The sequence below is a fragment of the Cygnus olor genome, chromosome 6, assembly GCF_009769625.2.
Source record: "Cygnus olor isolate bCygOlo1 chromosome 6, bCygOlo1.pri.v2, whole genome shotgun sequence".
NCBI classification, from domain to species: Eukaryota; Metazoa; Chordata; class Aves; order Anseriformes; family Anatidae; genus Cygnus; species Cygnus olor.
In genome coordinates, this window is record NC_049174.1 from 13,712,907 (window position 1) to 13,732,989 (window position 20,083).

General features: G+C 37.9%; 1 protein-coding gene across 3 annotated transcripts in view; it reads right to left on the bottom strand.

Annotated features, from left to right (window-relative positions):
* PARD3B (par-3 family cell polarity regulator beta) overlaps positions 1-20,083 on the bottom strand; it is a 401,278-nt gene that overhangs the window by 130,938 nt on the left and 250,257 nt on the right. For all 3 annotated transcript variants that reach the window (XM_040560832.1, XM_040560833.1, XM_040560834.1), the window contains 2 exons: positions 8,852-9,058; positions 7,664-7,898 (listed from right to left, as the gene is read on the bottom strand). In XM_040560832.1, coding sequence (XP_040416766.1) covers positions 7,664-7,898; positions 8,852-9,058 — 442 coding nt within the window. The remainder of the gene's footprint in view (positions 1-7,663; positions 7,899-8,851; positions 9,059-20,083) is intronic.

Sequence of the window (20,083 nt, forward strand, 5' to 3'; positions counted from 1 at the left end):
ATAAATCATAATTCAGTGAGATGAGCACATTTCATTTTCTCTACAGATGGCTGTTAATGGCAATACCTATTAAACTGGCACCTGCCAGCACTTTGTAGTTAAGGAATCTGTCAGGAGCCCCCTTCTGTGTAATTTCTCTGTTAATTGTTGTCTACCCACCACCACAGATCCCCAAATTACCAAGTTCGCGTTACAAGAAATACTGCACCACAAAATCAGCAAAACTGCTTTTTGGTTTTTTTTTTGTCTTAAGGCAGAATTCCCTTCACACAACATTCCTGAGCAAAATATGTATTTATTAGTTAAAATGCAGCTCAGGTAGCATGACCTTAAACCCTCTAGGATCTTTGACCATAATGCACCCGTACTACACACAGAAATACCCAATATACCATAACTTAGACGGAAAATCTGGTATTCATGTTTTATCCCCAGACAAGAGATGGATTTTAAAACTGGTAACAGCCACGTATACTGAATGAAGGATAAACATACTGCCACAGTGTTGTTGATGAGAGCATAACATCAAAAATACACTTTGCTTTTTAGGACTTTTTTTTTTCAACCTCTCCAGGAGTGGTGTCCTGGGAGAGAGGAGACAGACACTTAGAAGAAACACGCCACCTCCAGAAAGGACCTACTCGTATTTCCAATAGGAGCTTACTTTTATTTTAGTAGGTGTGGCATGCCCAGAGGTCAATAGCGAATAGGCTAGCATGCATTTAATTAGACACATCACAGAATTTAGTCCACATAGTTAATCCTGACAAAGCATGCAGCTTTTTTTTTTCCTTAGTAATGGCTTGAATAATGATATTTTAACTTGAAATGAACATGCAACTATTTCACAAAAAGGATGCTCCTTGTAAACAGTTTGTAATTTCCAGTCCTTTCAAATAGTCAGAGGGAACTTTCTGCTCTGATCTGTTAAGTAAATATAAATCTCGTTATCCAAGTTCAGTAATGAGAGTAAGGGGTCTATTCTTCTTCACTGCACTTGCATACATCTAATGTTAATGAGATTTATGCATGCATATTAAGAAGAGAACAGATGCTTAATTAAACAAATAAGCCTTTAGTAGGCAGTCCACGTGATCATTTTTAGTACAAAACCCCCTTATTTTCTCTATTTTGGTCTGACTATGAATGCAGCCAAGGAGGAATCAATACAGTGGAGGAAAGGAAAAGGGATACACAAATTAAGATCCTTCTCCTTTTTTAGTTTAAAGTACTTAACGAACTTGAGATACATTAAACCGAATAGGCATCTTATCTCACTCATCCTCTTGTGTTCTTTAAAGGAAACAGGAGTTTTATTTACCAATTTATATATTTAGAAAGTAGGAATATTTATGAGGAAGTCAAGGCCTCTCAACAACTAATTTGTCTCATTAACTGATGCTGTGTATCTAATACACATGCACGATCCATCTTGGATTGTTTCACTATTGAGAAAAAAAATCTAAAATAACTTTAGCCTAATTAATTATAATTTAATCTAGTCTTGTGGTGTTTTTTTCTGTCTATCCATGTCCATATTAATTTCCAGCTCAATATATACATGTGTATATATAAATAAATATATTTATATATATAATAGGAGCATGTACACACACGCACACACAGAAGAACACACACTACCCCTCTCCATTAAATTGCATCATTATTGTATGCTCTTATTAATTATAATGTTAACTTTTCCTCCCCAGTGCTTAACTTCTCAGGGCAACAAAGACCAGAAAATAATTTTCTCCATAAGCTGTCATAGTGCTATACTTAATGGAAGGCAGTATCTGTACATTATGCAATCTACTCTGCAATACCATTACAGGCTCAATGGTGCTGGTTGTAAAAGTATCATTCCGAGCACAAGGCCTGTAATAGTAATAATGAAAAAAGGGTCATTTTTGTCTTCCAACTAGAATAAAAAATTAAAATCACTAACGCACTTAGCTGAAAGGAAAGTTGGCAAATTAAGGGGACAAAAAATAAAATATTCATGGCGCATATTGTGAAATGGAAGGTAAATAATTTAAGACGAACTGTTATGTGAGAAAGCGTATAATATCTAAAGAAGAAAAAGCAAGATGCAACTGATATACATATTTCTACTTTCTTCACTTGCATGTACACACATACGTGCACACGTATGCAAGCTGTGGTTGATGTCCATTGGTTTTGAGGGCCATGCATTTTCTCACCCATACAAATTTTGAAAACATTCACCAGTGAACTAGTGAAGTCAAGTTGACAAGAAATGCCCTAAACCAACAAAAATTTTTTGTTCCCTGAATCCCATCTAGAAAGAAAGACTGAGAGGTTGTTCTTCCATTGCACTCCAGTTTGGCAAAACTCTTTACTTTTGAGTCCCCAGTACTTGCTCATAGGGTGTTTTTTAAAAAATAAAAATAATGAAAAAATAAAGATTTCAACGTACTGGCTTCTGCCTATGGGGAGCTAACCATTAAAATGTCATTGGTGTGGCCGCAGTCCATTAGCTAACTTAACTTCGTACTCATAAAGTGGAAAGGGCTACCCAGAATTTTTACAATTGTTATCTGGAAAAGGTACTAAGAGAGCCATAGAGTCAGGTTTATTATATGCCAGGACTGTAACAACTGCAATGGGATTAGGATATGGAGCAGCAATGCAATACACAGCAGAGGTCATATTCCCTTGGTAATTTAAAGGTTCGGTCTTTCTCCAACTTAATTTAGAAAGCAACTCAAAGCCTACCTTTGTAAGAAAGGAATGTTTTGACAGGATTTCAAAGCAAGGCAATAACTATAGATCACAAATTTAAAATCCAGTGTTCATCACCTAGTCAACTGAGGAATAATATTTTTATTTTTAGATTAATCTCTTGGTTAGATCGGCTTTGCATTCCCGGTGCTAATTGATAATGCATTTTGCATTAGTGCTCAGCATCAGGGATTTCTACTGCCCTGCACCAAGGGGTTAATTAACCCTTCCAAACAGCTTACAAAGCCACTTTACTTGGCCTCTGACAGCTCTAAAGTAACAACACTACAGACTCCCTTTATTCAAAGGCTTGAAAGATGTTGTTTCACTATAGTGTTGCTCATGAAAATACAAAACACCTTCAAAAAGATGCACAGAGAATCTCATCTGAGCTACAGCAGTCCCCTCAAGACTCACCGTGCCCTGAAAGAATCAGTCAGTCCAATGTAAGAAAGGGAGTAAACCAAGAACTTCATGTAGTACTGCATAACCTTGGTCCTGTGATGCATCTGCATAGAATTGAATATTATTTTTGTTCCAAGTTTTGTCATGGATGCTAGGGACTGACTTTTTCCTGAGACTGCAGTGTAGATTTAGTCACATCTCCAGTAACGATGGTATTTAATGTAGTTGTTTTCCTGATATACATTAGCAATTTACTTTGCCGTCTGTTGTCTAGCATTGGGTTGTTTTAGTGAGCTATGATGGTGCAATGTGCCAGAAAATATCAAAAAGTAAAATAATGCTCGCTTAGCTGATGCTGCATACAAACACTTAATCAAGTCAGCTTCTGTTGTTCTTTGAAGCACATATGCAGATCCAATCCTAAGGCAAGCAATATATGCATCAGGACCAACCAAACAAGAAAACACAAACACTATGCAGTCTGCACCATGGTAAAATAGTACTTTGGATTATAGAAACTTAACTAACCAGTAATAATCAGTGTCATCTGCATTTCAGATCTCCAGTATACCAACCTACTTTGCTCCAGGAGCAGCAGTCACTAAAATGTGGCGGCCAGGAGTTCCAGTTCATACTACAGAAAACAGGACATTTTTAAAAACAAGGATTACAAAAATAAACACATGATTTCTTGATGGTCTCCCTGAATCACAGTCATCTAAATAAAGCTTCAATCCAGGAAAAGCTTAGCAGAAAAGCAATCTTTTTTTTTTTTTTGTATGTGTAAAAAAAAGACCAGGAACTACAAGTAAATAGCAGCTGAGTAACAGATGAGGCACTAAGTGAAATCTGTTAGCAACTGCTAACAGCTTTGCTATTTTCTGTTGTTAAATTAAAAAAAATAAAAAAAGCAAAAAACCAATGCAGTAGCAATTCCAATATGTTCAAAAATCTCAGATGCAAAAAGACTAAAGTCCAACACTTGCGCTTTCTTGTACTACAGATAAATACTTCAGTTTGGTTTTAATACCTTGATTTGCTTTGTTATTGATTAAAAGGCAGAAACAAGCCAATTCACATGGATATACTATCAAGATAAAACATGTTACAGCTGTAAACATGGCTCAGTGAGTATAGCACAAAACCTCCATCATATACATGTGCGACTTTGGTCTCAAATTGTACTTTCCTTTGTCCCTTACACTTGACTGCCAGTCATTCTGCCCAAAGTGCCAGAAAGTGTATGTGCCTTCATTAGCACTGAGCTTTCTGGTGACATCTCAGGAACACTTTCTATGTCCTGGTCCAGGAGCTTCCCCCACTGATGATCATTTCCTATGTATTTCAATGCAATTCTGACATGGGTTCAGCAAGCTTGTTTTCCTGTTTAGGTGGAACTACATGGCATTGCAGAGCTGACACGGTTCAGAACAACGCAGTCCAGAAATTACATGGAATACAAATGCATTTCTGTGGGTCTTCAGTTCTCAGTAAGACCAATCAATTACACGGCTGCAGTCACTTGACTAGCTTGAAAAACTCGTGGAATTGCACTGTCCCAGTCAGATATATCCTTTTTCCACCTCTGCCACCTGCTTCAGTAACTTCTTTTCTCCTGTCAGTATAGCAGGGCCTCTGTTCCCTATTCCTCATTTTGGTGAAGTGTCCTGCATGGGGAACCACAGTACAGCTATTACTGCATCTGCAACAGGCACACTACAGATTTCCTTCTCCACTCAGCTTTCTGCCCCCTTATGATGTTTACATTTCCTGTGCCTCCTATGGCAGGTTTCCCTTCCAATTTAAACTCTGCATGTCAAAAACTGAGCTCATCTCTGTTTCTAAATACTTCTCTCTACTTTTCTCTTAAACTACCAGGAATTAGTAGTCACCTTGCCTGCTGCATAAGTTCACAACTTTGTCGTCTGCAGCTCCTTTTTTACTTCCACAGATGTTCTACCAATAAAACATGCCAGTTTCATCTCCACAATGTTGTAAAAAATCTGGCTGTTTCTTTCCATCCGTGCTGCTAAAACACTTGATCATTTAAACCTTCCTACTGCAGTCTCCTCCTCCCTAGTCCTCCTGACAATCTCCTCACTCTTCATATCATTGCAAACTCTAGTGTGAAAAATACTTCTTGAATCTAGTATTTAGTCAGTACTCAATCCCTTCTAAGTTCCCTGATTCTTTTGCCATTCTTTCTTTAAAAAATATTCATATTCACAGTTTTTGCTTTTCACATCACCCACAGCAGTTTTTCCCTGAAAAAAAGACTGATCTGGTTTTGTTCTGCTTGAGTAGGTAATATGGTCCCTCCAATTCTTTTGCAAACCCATGCTGTTTGCACTTGTTCCATCTTTACAGCTCATCACCCTTCTTTCACTTTTAACATGGCTAGGGGTTCCTAGGACTCCTACCCTCTCAGGAAGGAATTTGTTTTCAAACACAATTTTGAAAATTTTGGGAAGAAACACTGACAAGAACAGAGAATCTCCCAAAACCTCCAAGCTGAGCCGTTAGTTCTTACAAACAACAACTCCTCTGTTCTCTATAACCTGTTCCCACCACCTTTGTGGCTTTGTACAGATTTTCAATGGACAGAAATTCTCAAATGTGCTGCCATCCAGATAAATATTAACAACCACCACTGTCTACTGGGAAGACTATCTATTGAAATAAAAACACACATGAAAAGAACAGATGTATAAAGCTTGCACACTACCAAAATATGAAACACGTTCTGAAAGAGTAAATCTCTAAGAATGGTAACCCATTGTTCTTAGCTTTGCATATTGATCGTTATCAGATTTATTTATTTAACTACAATCACTTGTCTTGGATTCTGTTGCCATCCCCTGCTCTTTCTGGGTCACCCCTGTAAGAAAGACCTTGTACTTCAAATTTAATCAATTCTGCTAGCAACACATGAACCAGAATATTTATGCTTTTGTCAGACCTCTGTGTCACTCTCCTCTTCCCCCAGTCCTATTTGCTACAAAGAGTTAAGAAGAATGGAAATAGACAAAGCTTAACATACACAAAAGAGAGTTGTTGAAGTCACCCTCCTAATTATTCAGTGTTTTGACTACAGTTCCGTGTTAAGCCCTATTTCTTTAAACGGTATGAACACAAATGCACGTGCAATGCACAGGTGTGAGTATGTGCCTCTCGAGCATTCCTAAAGAGCTCCATTTGAATGCAGAGTGGTATACCCATACACCTTTATCTTACTAACATTAACAACTGCTGGAATCATGCAAACTTGGCACATAAGCATGCCTGTATATTTTTGACAACCTCTCTTCGGTGTTCAACACTCACTAGGGCAATTTGAAGATTCCTATTGATGATACATGGAAGCAAATCAGCTAAAATTTTCCATAACAGTATAAAACATAAGCTATTTGACACCAGAGGAAATATTAATAGAGAGCTGCAATGCAAGTTCATGCATCAGTGTCCTAATGAAGATCATTGCAGAGTGAATGATGTCACAGCAGAATTTCATAGACTACTAGTTAAATACACCTCTGTCTAGGCAATGATTGTGGCTTTTGTATACACCTGGCTTGTCTGCAATACAGCATGCTAGGAAATACCAATCATAGAATCATCTAGGTTGGAAAAGACCTTCAAGATCAGTAAGTCCAACCATCAAGCTAATAGCCTCCTAAAGCTAATACAGTGTTTAGTGTCAGAAGTAACTACAGTCAAGTAACATCTTTATATATGAGATAATTAAATTTCGTTCACATACTATACATTAATTGCAAAGATCTACTTAAATTAAAACACTTTAATGCTCAGCAAAGTAAACAGGTACCAGAGGCAGGGGTGATAGCAACCAGATTGCTTGTATCACCAAAGTCTCCAGCAGCAGTAAGGAAATGCTGAGATAAGTATTGTCTAGTCTCTGATGATTCCAGAGATGCAAAACCACCCAAAAGCCAAATTTTTTTGGAAGAAATCCAAACAACTGTTTGCCAAGTAGTTGTCCCAAGAGAGGACAGTGAACTCTTGACCACTGCAGGCAATGGCTGAAGCTGTGAAACAAAGATTTGTCATACCTAGTACTTTTCAGCAACAACAAATGTCACTACACTGTTTACAGTAACACAAGCAATCCTGCTGTCCCCAAAGCTTGTGAAGAATCCAGATAACCAAGGGAATAGCAGGCAGATGTCTGAGTGTGGGAGTGGGTCATGTATTACTCAGAAATATTCCCTGCAAAACCTCCACCCCACACACATGCTTGTTTTTAGCCTGAAACCCTGATTTTTTTTCTGGCATATGGGAATGAATTTCAAAGGCACAAAAAGACATTTTGTCTGCCAAATGTCTTCTGCCTCAGCCACAAGTTTGGTGTAAAAGTATAAACTGCTTTCTTTTTAAATAACATAAACATTATTTTGAGTCCAAGTGAAATAATTTTTCCACTATTTTATGAGAGCACCAGTTGTTTCATATGTTACGATGAGCAAGGGTGGTTGTTTTGCTTTTTAAAATGACATACCTCAACATGACACCAAAGCCTTTCTTCTTTTTCTTTTCAGGATCTTCATTTTCTTCTTTCCGTTTCTTCTCTTTGATTTTAGGTTTGCCCTTCTCTTTTTTCTTTTCTTTCTCTCTATTTTTTTTGTCTTTTTTTGCTTTGGTTTCTACATCTTCTATTTCAGGGTTCCCTGGAGGGGCAGATTCCATGTTCTGAGCTTCTTGACCAGAGTGAGAGCTCTTATCAGAAAAACCATCTGCACAAAATGAAAAAGAAGCAATGGGGATAGCTAGGGGCCACCACAATGCAAACACATGAAATACAGCATCCATGTCTACAAGGTGCTCAAATGACTCACAACACATACGCATTTAACTGAATAATTTAGAAATCAGACTAGACATATCTAGTGAATTCAAGCAAAGTTCTATTGTAAATTAAATACAGAATTATTATAGTTACTTGTTTTCTAGTTATTAATCACGATAGGAAAATCCTGACATGGTAGAACACTTCTATTTGAAACCTGGCTAGTCCATCAGCTCAAGACAACTGGCATGCTGGGGTAAAAACATTTCATCATGGGCTCACTTCAACAAATAACCTACGTAAAAAATATGATTTTCATTCACTTTTTGGAATCTTTCCACTGTAATGGCTGAAAAAGAAATACATAAACTGTTCTGCTTGGTTGGAGAAGAGCTGTATTGTTTCTCTTTGAGGGCTCAGGATCCAAGCACAGTTTATGCTTCATGCTAAAGACGACATTATTTCCAGAGTGGGGTCCATAAGCCCATGGTGACAGAATAAGCAGCAGGGTGCTCTTCCTTGTCTGTATGGGGAAACAATTTCCTAGTTGGAGAAGGGGGAATTGTAGACAGCTCTGTAAAACAGGCAAGATAATTTTTAATGTAATCTGAAGAAGGCAGCTGCTTCTTGATGTTGAAAAACACAATTATTTAAGGATTGAGTTCTAATTCCTCCAACACACCCCTGCCCCAAAGGAGATCAGTGAAGACTTTACACTGAAGCCAGTCAAGGTTGGATGGAGTACTACAAAGACAGCTCCCTTTCAGCGGGACATAAGCAGCATGTTAAATTTAAACAAATTCAATTGGATTAAATTGCTTGCTTAGATGCTTTATTGAGTTGGCCCTCAGTCATGCTAAATGAAGGTGGTTCCCTCAATGACTACCAGTAGCAACATACCCTCTTCTATATCCTCTGGTCCATCATAAGACTTGTCGATGGCGGCTCGGAAACTCTCATTACACCCCCGACCACGGACCACATGAGGCCTGGGTCTGTGAAAAGGGAGTTCATTCTTCCTAACTTCAGCCACAGCAGTCTGAAGACTCTCAAGAGAACTGGACTTCTTCAGTCCCAGAGTAGGACCAAAATCCTTGCTGGAAGAGTCTGGAAAATAAACAGTTAAATTTTTACACCTAAAACCACACTGTGAAATTAAACTAGTGAGACAGATACATTTAATTGTGTATTTTATTAGTTGGGGCCTTTGAAATAGTGTGCAATCAATGTAATTTGTTCTAAAAGTAACATCGAGGTAAGCCTAGTTCTGCAGAGATCCCCGTTCAGACTTGGAGAGAATAGCACATGATTCACAGACCTAACAACAGTGATGGGCAATAGCAGGCTCTCTCTGTGATACTTTCAAGTCTGCACCAGTGGTAAGGATGGGGTTATTTCTTTAGACTTTGACAACAGGACACTGCTAATAGACTCACAGAGGACATTACCAGTATATCCACAAAAATAAACACCACTGCAAAACAAGCTTTGGCTTTTAGAATGACTCAGGTTGTCTGAATGGCTGATATTTTCAAACATGCTTCTCCTATGAGAAGATATTAAGTTCTCTCATAGCTTCATCCAACCTTTTTCTTCAAGCTGAAACTGGTGCTATGCTATCAATACACACAGCAGGTTTTTCAAGAAGAGAACACTTCCAGAATAGCACAGCTTAACACGAATGATGTTGCTGCCTCTTTCCTTGTTTATAGACATGAGAAAGCACTTCATGCAAAAAAGAACAAGTACCTTCCCAATTTTCCCAAACCTTTCCTCTCTTTGAATGCTTGACTCTCCCACACTAGATTATTTTTTTTGTGGCAGCATTACTGTTAATTAGTATTAATACAGTGATAGTAGAACACGCCAAAAAAAAAGTTCACAGAATACTTGCATACCAAGCAGTGGAGAAATTCACAACTAAAGCATAATCTAAAAGCCTTTGTAGCACCTACTTCGTTTTTATATGGCAGAGCAGTAAATGTGACAAACACCTAGGAAGAGACTTTGCCTTGCAAAATGCCTTGTCTTTGAGAGCAAAAAATGCTTTTGTTTTCAACTTTTTAAAGTCATACTAACATAAGCAACAGGACAATATAAGAGAAGACCTTCACATAGATGTCCAAATACTGTCACTCCCAAAGAGATTCAAGAATCACAAGACAGACAGATACGTTAACACTATGCTGTGATTTTAGCAATCCTAGAGTGCAGCTATTTCTGAACTAAAACACTGTGATGAGCAAATTCTTAAAAGGAAAAAAGCTGAGAACTGGCACCAAATAGAGAATCATCAGTAGTGTCTATGTAAAGCAATTTACACTTCCATTCCCTGCAGACTGATATGTAGCTGAAAAAAAGAAGGGGAAAAAAAAAAGAGAAAATAAGTTTAAGGGAAGCCTGGTTGCTAGGTCACACAGAGCAACTTTCTTCTGTTCACTAATTGCCATTCTGGAGACTACCATTATTGCCAAATTAGTAAGTGCTAAAATGGAGTTAGAGCAATGACTTGCATACAACATACAGACGCTTAGTATCACTAAAAACGCGTGCATCAGCACAGGGCACTGTGGTGCCTATCTTAGCCTGAGAACAAGTGAAAACAGACCAGGGAAGCACAATCACTGCAAAAGGCGGCCAACTGAAAGCCACTCTGATTAGCAAAGAAAATGCTTCCTTGTTTTGAGGCAGAAAACAGCTTTGAGGGGTGTTGTGCGCAGCAGACAGGGCAGAGCAGTGAAGCAGGCCGAGCATGGCAGGCTGCAGCGGCCTGGGGAACCTCAGCCAGGTTGGGTCGCAGGCCTAAGCTGAGGCTGGTGCCCAGCGCCTCATCCACAGAGCCTGTGAGGACTGGTATCAACTGGGGCACAGCGACAGGAGACTGCAGCACATGTGAGGAAGTGAGGGGCACAGCCTCACCTCCACAAGCAGACAGTGCTGTCGCTGTGACATGCCACTGCTTTGCACAGACACAGACGGCAGGGCTCAGGGATCTGCCAGCACTCGTGGCTCGGGGAGGTTTGGCAGCCAATGCTCACTTCCAGGCTGCTGCAACCATCCAGCTACCTGAAACTGCTTTGTCAAAAGCCAGCACGAAAGTTGTTTATATACATGTCCCAGTATAAGCTGTATACATTAAATTAGGGCCTTACACTGCATTGCTTGGGGGGAAAAAAAAAAAAGAAAAAAAGTCTTGGGTTGAATGCTGGTTAGAGCGTGTCTTATATAGAGACGAGTGCTCGGACTGGAAGACTACTCTTAATGTATGAAAGCCATCCTAAGAAAATTGAAGCCAGCATACAAGGTGTTGGAGTGACACTCTCACGTGCGACACGTATCAGCACTGAAGCTCTGTTCGGCCTTTGCTGCCTGCACACTGTGATACAGATTTTAGGCACCAGGTCACATACTGCCTAACCCAGCCAGGGTCATGAAGAACAGGTTCTTTGTCAAACACATGCCTTAGACAATTGCATAGGAAACTGACAGTTACTGGCAAAGTATGTTTCTTTCTGTATAAGCAGCCTTTATTTTGCCGTTTTGTCCTAACATGAAAACATCCCCAAGGAATTAATTTCAGCAATAAATAGCAATAACTTCCCATTTTTTGGTAAGGAGAACACTTATGACGACTTTCACGTAGTATTTTCAGTTTGCTATTAAAAAAAGGAAAAAAATTAAATGGAGCACTCTTTAGTTACCAAGTAAGTTCAGAACAACACTGCCTTGGAAAATTGAATTTTCTTCTAATGCCCCCAGAAGAATTGGCTTATGGTCAGTTCACTGACACCGAGACTATCATCAAATATCGAGTTACCTTAAAAGACAGAATAAAACGGCAAAGATTAACAATATTCCTCACTGACAAAGAAAGTGAAATTTCATCTCTGATCTTCCTGTGTTCTACCATTTAAAAGGTGTCCTCATTTATTCAAAACCCTACTGAGATCCTTTAGTAACAAATTAATATCAGGCATGTAGTTGCCCTTTTCTAAAGCAGTAATCATTTAATCTGAAATTTGTATTGTTGCACATGGCAACACTGGAAGTTTCTCACTTACTGTCAAAATCCACCCATAAAAAAGCATCTGAATCCAGGTGAAAACTGATTACCTTTTTTCTTATTGATGACAGTAGGAACAATGCAGTCTTATTAAGAAGGGAAACATTTAGTCAAGGAGTTTACATCCTTGGACATATTCACCAAGGTTTTCAGGGGGAACTTTATATTTTTCCAGTACATCTTTTATTCCCTTTTCCTTTCATCGTAAGGCTGTAGCAGTCACACCTTAGTGTGCAACTAAAGAGACAGGAGCCGAGGAGCTTCCGCAATCAGGCTAACCAGTCAGTCCCCATGCTTTCAGAGGCAGCATCTATTACTGGATGCTGCACAGAGGAATGCCCAAGACTCCATAACAAATAAATACCAAACAGACTCTCAGCTATGGAAATTTCCCTCCCGGTTCCCCCTCGCAGTGACTTTTCCTGCAGACCTTTAGGATAGCTGTAAGTCTGAAAATATGTATTTTACTCATGGGTAAAAATCAAAACAAAAAAAGGACAACAAGAAAAAAAACTCTCTCATCTTTTAGAAGTTACTAACAGGCATTTCTAGGTGGTGCATGCCTGAATGCGTGTGTAAATATCTAGCCCTACTCAGATTTTGAATGCAAAAATATCGTTAGGGAAGGAATATTTTAATTGTTCATTGTGCTTAAAAATGTTCCTTTTTATGGATTTTAAATTTCTTCAGTCCTCATTTTACTTCTTTCTACAGCATCATGATAAAAAGCCTCCACTTATTTATTTATTTATAAATGGTGCAATATTTTATGCATCTCTTTTGAATTTCAAAAAACAATAGCTGATGCCAGCATCTGCCTGTGACTGGCTGAAAACAAGTTGCTGGTTCCAAGATAATATCCTTAAGCAATTGTCCTTTAACTGAAAGGAAGTATTACATAGACCTCAATTTTCTGTTCAACGTCAACATGGCTACTGAAGATTTTTTTTCTTTATGTAATATGTACTTTACGTTCTGTTCTTTTATTACTGTTATTAGTTTCAGATATTTCCAGACTTCTCTTTTATAGCCCAGCAGAAAGAAACACAGTGAAAGCAAGATGTCAGTCACAAAAATCAAAGGGAAACAAGCTTCCATTGTGGATGCAAGCCACCCCAAAGGCCCATGTAGAGAGGAGAATGGAAGAGGAACCATAACTGTTATCACTCATAAGAAAATGCAATTCCAAGACACCCTAAACTTCATACATTGTATACATTTATCATTAATTTCACTTTTTATACAACGATTCTTCTTGAAAATTGAAAATACGGCAATATACCCAAACAATAATATTTAAAGGAACGATTTTATATAAATTATACTTATTTGATATTTATATTTTGTATACAGTGAAGTAAAAACCAGCTGTGAAGAAAAAATGAAGGAAAAATTATGCTGTGACTAAGAAACTAACATAAACACCAAGCGTAAGAGGTGATAGCCTAGCTCTGTATTTACAGGAGGCCTGAACACATACATTCCTGTTTCCTACTGCGCTGCACAGGATGGAGCTGCATGTGAAACTAAGGAAGAGAAAATGGTTGAGGCTCAGTGAGGTTTCTACCCTCTGGGTACTGGGACACTGAAGATGGCACAGGAGTGCTTTTAGCGGGCAAACCCCTGGTTGTTCACAAAACACCAAGGCCGACTTGCTTTGTGGCACAGCTCGGCACACGATCTGTCTCAGGCAGCAGCTACAGCCTAAGCCCTGTCCTGCTTTGGAGACGCATCCTGGGTAATGTTTCCCATACCAAACTTAGCCCTGCCAACCTCAGCCTTGCCCCTAACCTAACTGATCTTGCTTGCCCTTACCATCAGCCCTATGTTTATCTCTTCTCTAAAGTAACCAGTTCAAGTTTTAAATACTTTGATACACAATATGTTCAAAACATATATGTTCAATACAATATGAATATATTGTAAATATAAACATATATGTTCAATAACAATATGTTCAAAAACAATATGTCACAATATGTTCAAAACAATTTCAGTTCACTGATCATATATGTTTGGTTGGTTTCTTTTAATACAAATTAAAATATTGCTGAACTTAAATCACACCTGCAGAGCAGGGGCTGGCAAAAAGACAATTCACCCCTAAATAAATTGGTGTAAAAAGTGAAAATCACGACCTTCTCTTTTAATAAACATGAGATATAAAACATTCAACATTATTACTCATCTCTGTACGACAGAGACATCAGAAAACAGGTGGACAGACATGGTTCTTGCCCACAGGGTTGCAACATCATATACCGACTAAAATTAATTCATGTTCACTTTGTGAACCATTTTGTTTAAAGTTGTTTCATTTATTTATGGTAGTATGCACAACTGTAAAGGATTTTTTCCACTCACATTTTTACATTCAGATGCTCCTCAATTATCAATTGATTCAATGCAGAAAATGATATAGGAAGAAGGAATTTGAAAGTCATTACATCGTTTAGTTTGTGATTTTCAAATGAAGAGCTTTCAGAGGGTATTTTTGTAGAATAACCTCAGACAATACTGTAGCCTTTTCTTCAACACTACTCTGTACAAGTAGCATAGAAAAGATTATGAAGGGCTTGATAAAAAGCAAGAGAAAATCACTATCTTGCACTCATATACTAAAGACAACATGTATCATTTTGCTCATTTTATACCTCAAACCAAGCATTTCAAATTAGAAGCAGGAATACTGAACACTGAACAGCCTCACTCCTGGCAGAAATATCTAAGAAAGAGAAATCAAAGCATGGGGGAATTTAACAAGTTCTCTGATTAAAAGAGCAAGCTACAGACTTGAGATTTACAGATATTTCAATCTATTTTACTACATATAATGATTGCAATTTAGCTCGTATTTGCACAAACTTCAATTTCAACTATGAATAATGGCGGTTCACAATTTGGAGCCCAGAAGGTATGCTAAGCTTTAGCCAGTTGTAAAAGAAATGGTTGGGATAAGGCAGTCATTAGGCAAGAGACAAAAATAAATGCATGACTACTGTCAGCTTAGAAAGGTGTGCTCATGATGCTGTTTTCTACAGTCTTATCACTAACAAACACCGACACTGCTAAAGAACATGTTAATATTTCAAAAAGAATAATATGCACAGCATTAAGCATCTCAAAAATGCAAGTTATACTATGCAACAGTATAACTATAACTATTGCTAACAATTAGAAGCAGAAGAAAGAGGTTTAACCAAATGCAGTCCAAGAAATGGCACGTTTGCTACGTTACTGCAGAACACTGGACAAAATGCAGTAAAGTCTGTCTTTGCAGAAAACAGTGTCTGATGTTATCTATTGAAATAGTTTTCTTTATTTGGTTAGACGAGTTTAACCTCTCTCCCATAACCTTCCACTTCACAGGACAGCTGTACATTTAGAGAAAAGTTTTCCTAGGTTATTTGAATCCCTACTCCTCCAAGGGGCTAGTATTTTCTCTCTAACTGGTGCAAATTCAAGTACTTGCCATTAGGACAGGTCTGAGTATAAATTAAGCTACCTGACCTTCTACAAAATAGCAGCTTTCTCCTCAAGGATATTTATGTATATCAAATTGATTTTAGATATAGCTGTTATAACCTGCAAGAGGAAAGCAGGTACAGGAAAAGCAATGCAGACAGGAAAAAGTCTAGTTTGTAGTAAATATGATTCCCCTGTGATTTCAGGCACCTTGTAAATTGATCAGTCTGGAATTGAGAAGTAATAAAAATTCCAGTGCCTTGTGATTGCTTTACTCCTATTTCCACACCCACCCTCTGATAAGGTCAAAGATTTCAATCCTGCTTTAAACGATTGGGAAACGTGACACTTTCCCAGATTAATTGATATGAATTACACTTCCATAAGCTAAAACAACATTTTTGTTCCCAGGCCAAAGTTTAACATGAAGTGAGAGTCCCTGCACTACCATTCAAACAAAGTCACTTTTAATGGTACAAGGCTAAGATCTAGAATGTTAAATCTGACCTGTGGGACAGAGGAGGAAACTTCATCAGTAGCTGAACAGGAGAAAGGAAGCCAATACTCACGTTAAATTCATGGTTATGTTAAATCAGTTTCAGTAAGCCTGAGGTTTATTTTGAAATAGCCTACTGAATTATTACTTAATCTTCATTATCAAGCCTGAAATTGAATTTTTTTTTTAAATGACTAATTTAAATCAGCAACAACAAATTATAAGGATGCAAAGAGTTCACCAAACTTTTCTTCACTAATTCAAAGTGCTTTTTTGAGTTATTTATATGTGAATGCAGACAGACAGAAATCCTCTTATATGAACCATTTTATTCAGATTTTCTTTTAAAAATGGTACGTCATTTTTTTGCACCATGTTTTTACCTGCACATATTTTTACAAACACACGCATAAGCTGCAGGTTAAAGATTGCTTTCAGCATCATTCAGGGATTAATTCAGGCTACTGCAACAAGTTAGATCATTAATGTAAAAGAAAAGCCAAGGCGAGGCAACACAGAAAAATAAGTTCCAATCACACCAATTTAACTTGCAATTAGAAAACAAAATTATATAAACAACTTCTTTTGTGTTTGCTTTGCATTGTCAGTGAACATTAAGAGTAGGGATAAAAGGCTAGATTTTAACAAAGTAAGCTGGAAAGAGGACTCCTTTTGCTACTAATAAAGGCGTTTCTTTTGTACACCTGCTTACACACTGATCAGTGAATCCTACATGCTTGAGATATTTATGAGATCTCTTTATTGCCAACCCCACCACCACGAAACTGCCCAACAGCCACTCTCATTTAAGATGCTCTAAATATTGTTGCCATGGGTGACACGTGTACATGGAGTAAGGCAAAGCTCTGCTAATAAAAAGGCTTTCACAGCATTTCAGTCCTTGCTCATAACTAAAGTTAAAATTTATGGCTTTTAAAATACTGGATCTAAGAGGGGTCAGGTTAAATGGCTGCAAGTAATAAAAGGAATCAATATGCCACAGCATCTGAAGCAGCCAGCAAACTAAATAAACACTTCATCCAAATCCACTTGGCCCTGAATTAAAAGAACATAAAATACTGTATTTATTTTGTTTGCACTCCACCAGTCCATGGTTTGCATCGCTACATCCGTTAGAATTCTACACAGAGCAAGCAACAAACGTATGCTGGCCAAGTAGCAATTAAACTGCGTGTCAAGGCTAGGAGCAATTAACTGGGCATTAACCTTATCAGGGAACCACTTGTGGATTAGCCAACTACAAACAGGCAAAAATCTCCATCTGGGAAGATTCCGCCACTCATTTACCAAAGCTTCGGAGGACCGAGACTTTCTGTCTCAGGCACACACACGGTAAATGAGCCATTCTCAATGATAACCCTTTATCCATAAATCCTGAACAAAACCAGGATCACCTACTGCAGCAACTAGCATTTCCTAGTAATACAGCAATGTAAAATGGTTTAGTCCTTACTGCACTTCAAAATAAAGCAGATAGAACAAGTAGTGAGCTCGCGTACCTTACTCCTAATCTACATTTGGTTCAATTTATAGACAATTTATAGATCTTCCAAAGGACTTAGGAAAACCAATTTCTTCTGTTTATTTCAAGAGGTTTAGACAGACCATATTTGGATTAATTTTCACTTTAAGAAATTAATGCACATAATCTGCAAGTTGCTTGCAGATTACCTGCACAAAAGGTACAAATACACCCATAATCCACTTATCTATATTGGCGCGCGCAAACACACACAAAGGCCATATGCATGAAAACATGCATATTGTTGTAAGTCCTTTGGGTTTAGCAATTTTTACCTTGAAACAGTTTTTTAAAAGTCTGCAAAAATCCAGCTCTTAAACAGAATTCTAATTACAAAATTTTGTCAAACTTATTCTGACTACAAGAAATGGTTATCTAGTCCAGGTCTGACTCAAATCTCTGAAATACTGAATTTGAAAGGATTACGCACTTTTTCAGCCACAGCCCTGAACAGAAGTTCCTCTTTTATCTCCCAGTACAACTAAGATCACTTGAATACCTAAAATTTTGATAACAGTATGTAACTATAGCTTTGTAACAGTTAAACCCATAGTTGTAGTGATACTGGGACTTGAATCTAGCTTCACTTTCCATGCTTCAACTTCCCTCCTTTTTAAGCTATTCTCTGTACTAGAACTTCTTTGCTTGGCCTCATTCCAGAGATGGGGATTGCTTTAAGAAGAAAACAAACCCAAAGAATGTGTGGATTCCTGCCATATCTGCAATAACTGAGTGGGAAACGTGCACTTTGCCAGCTGGGTAATACTTTTTTTTTTTTTCCTTATTCACCAATAACTCAAAAAAGGACTGAAAGAAAGCTTTTCCATCTTTGCACACAAGTAGGCCATGAACTAGGTCCTTCACTACAGCTTTTAAGGAAGGAAAGTTTAATTTTCATGACTAGGTTATTTCCTCTAACATTAGTTGGACCTGGGTAAATTTGGCCATAAACTTGCTCCTAAAGTAGAGGAACAGAAATACATATGCATTCCCATAGGTACGTGAGCATATAATGATATTTCATGTTCACATTTTCAGCAATTACAATGATCCCATCTACCCACACATCAGAAGCTACAAAGGAATAGTCACTCATGCTCCTTAGCCTATGTGTTTAAGTAAGATGCATGGTTTAGTAAGAAACTCAAGAAGGTAGGCTATGTGAGCAGAAACAACATCAGTACAATAAAAACTTTAGTATTGAGAACATTCATTTTTTCGGTCTTAAAACATGAAAAGTATTCTCAGTGCTTCCTTCCATGAAAGTGAATCCTTAGAAAAATCATGTCCAATTCATGGAAAAATTGGCAGGAAATTTTCCTTCTAAACAGCTGCAGCCAAGTGTTTTGCTGAGCTGTTCTACAGTGTGCAAAGACAGACGTGTACCAAAGGACATCTGGCAGTCTTCTGGGTTGTAACAGGCACGACTCATGACTGGATTACAATCCCAGCCTTCCTTAAGAATAAAGTCAAAATACCGCTTCAGTTTTAGCAGTTAACTCTGCGGCCTAGTCTATATGATTTACTACTTCACAATTTACATTTGTTTGGGGATATATGGTACTACCCTTCCCTTGGAGGATTGCAGCTCCTTTGTTAGATATGCATGTCATGATGTGTCCTTTTAATAAAGAGGTTATTTAAAACAACTACAAAAGTGGTAAGAACATGAATGAGACATCAAATAAAGTTGTTTTCTCTAATCTGTGTTTGAAAACTAGCCTTAAGTATCCCCCATGGAAAGGGGAACCTCCCCATATCTCTAAGTCTTGTTGCCCCATAAGCAATTTTTAGCACCCTAAAGATGTTACTCTATTGCATTACTGAATTATGTTTAGGATCTTTACAATATGCAGTTTTACATTGCTACAATATGTTTAAATAGCAAAATTAGAAAAGCAAATAGAACTGCTTCACGGAACAACTTAGAATATGATTTAATTGTAGGGCCAAATGAATACACATACACCTTTCTTGAAATTCTTCTACCAGAACTTATCCATTTTCCTTGCCTGTCTATAAGTCACAGTACCTTCTTCCCTTTCACTTACCCAACAAATGGAGACTGGATACAGCATGTTCCTAAACACAATACAGTATCAGGTTGCAGAAATGTGGGATCTAATGAGATGAAAGAGTCATTCTAATTCTTATCATTGCCATCCCTCAGCAACCAATGGGGATGTTTCTAGAGAAGTTAGCCAAAGCGTTATCCTAAAAAATTCCAAATTTCCCTAGGTCAGACAGGATGGTAAGCAGCAGCTAGGAAATGCCACAGTGAAACTGCAATCAAAATCACTGGATACAGGTTAAGCACAATCAAATGGCATTTTAACGCAGACTAAACCAAGGTGGCTTATCTTGGAAAAATCAAGGTTTCCTTTAAATCGAGCCTCAATATTATTGGAAACATACGATTTTGCTCAGTGATTCAGTACACTCTTGTAGCATGAACCAGAGTCAAGCTCCAAGTGGATCTGGATGTGCTTGGATAATCAGATACCTAATCAACCATGTCAGAAAACTAACACAATACCATGCATCAGCTGCAGACCTCAGCCCCCA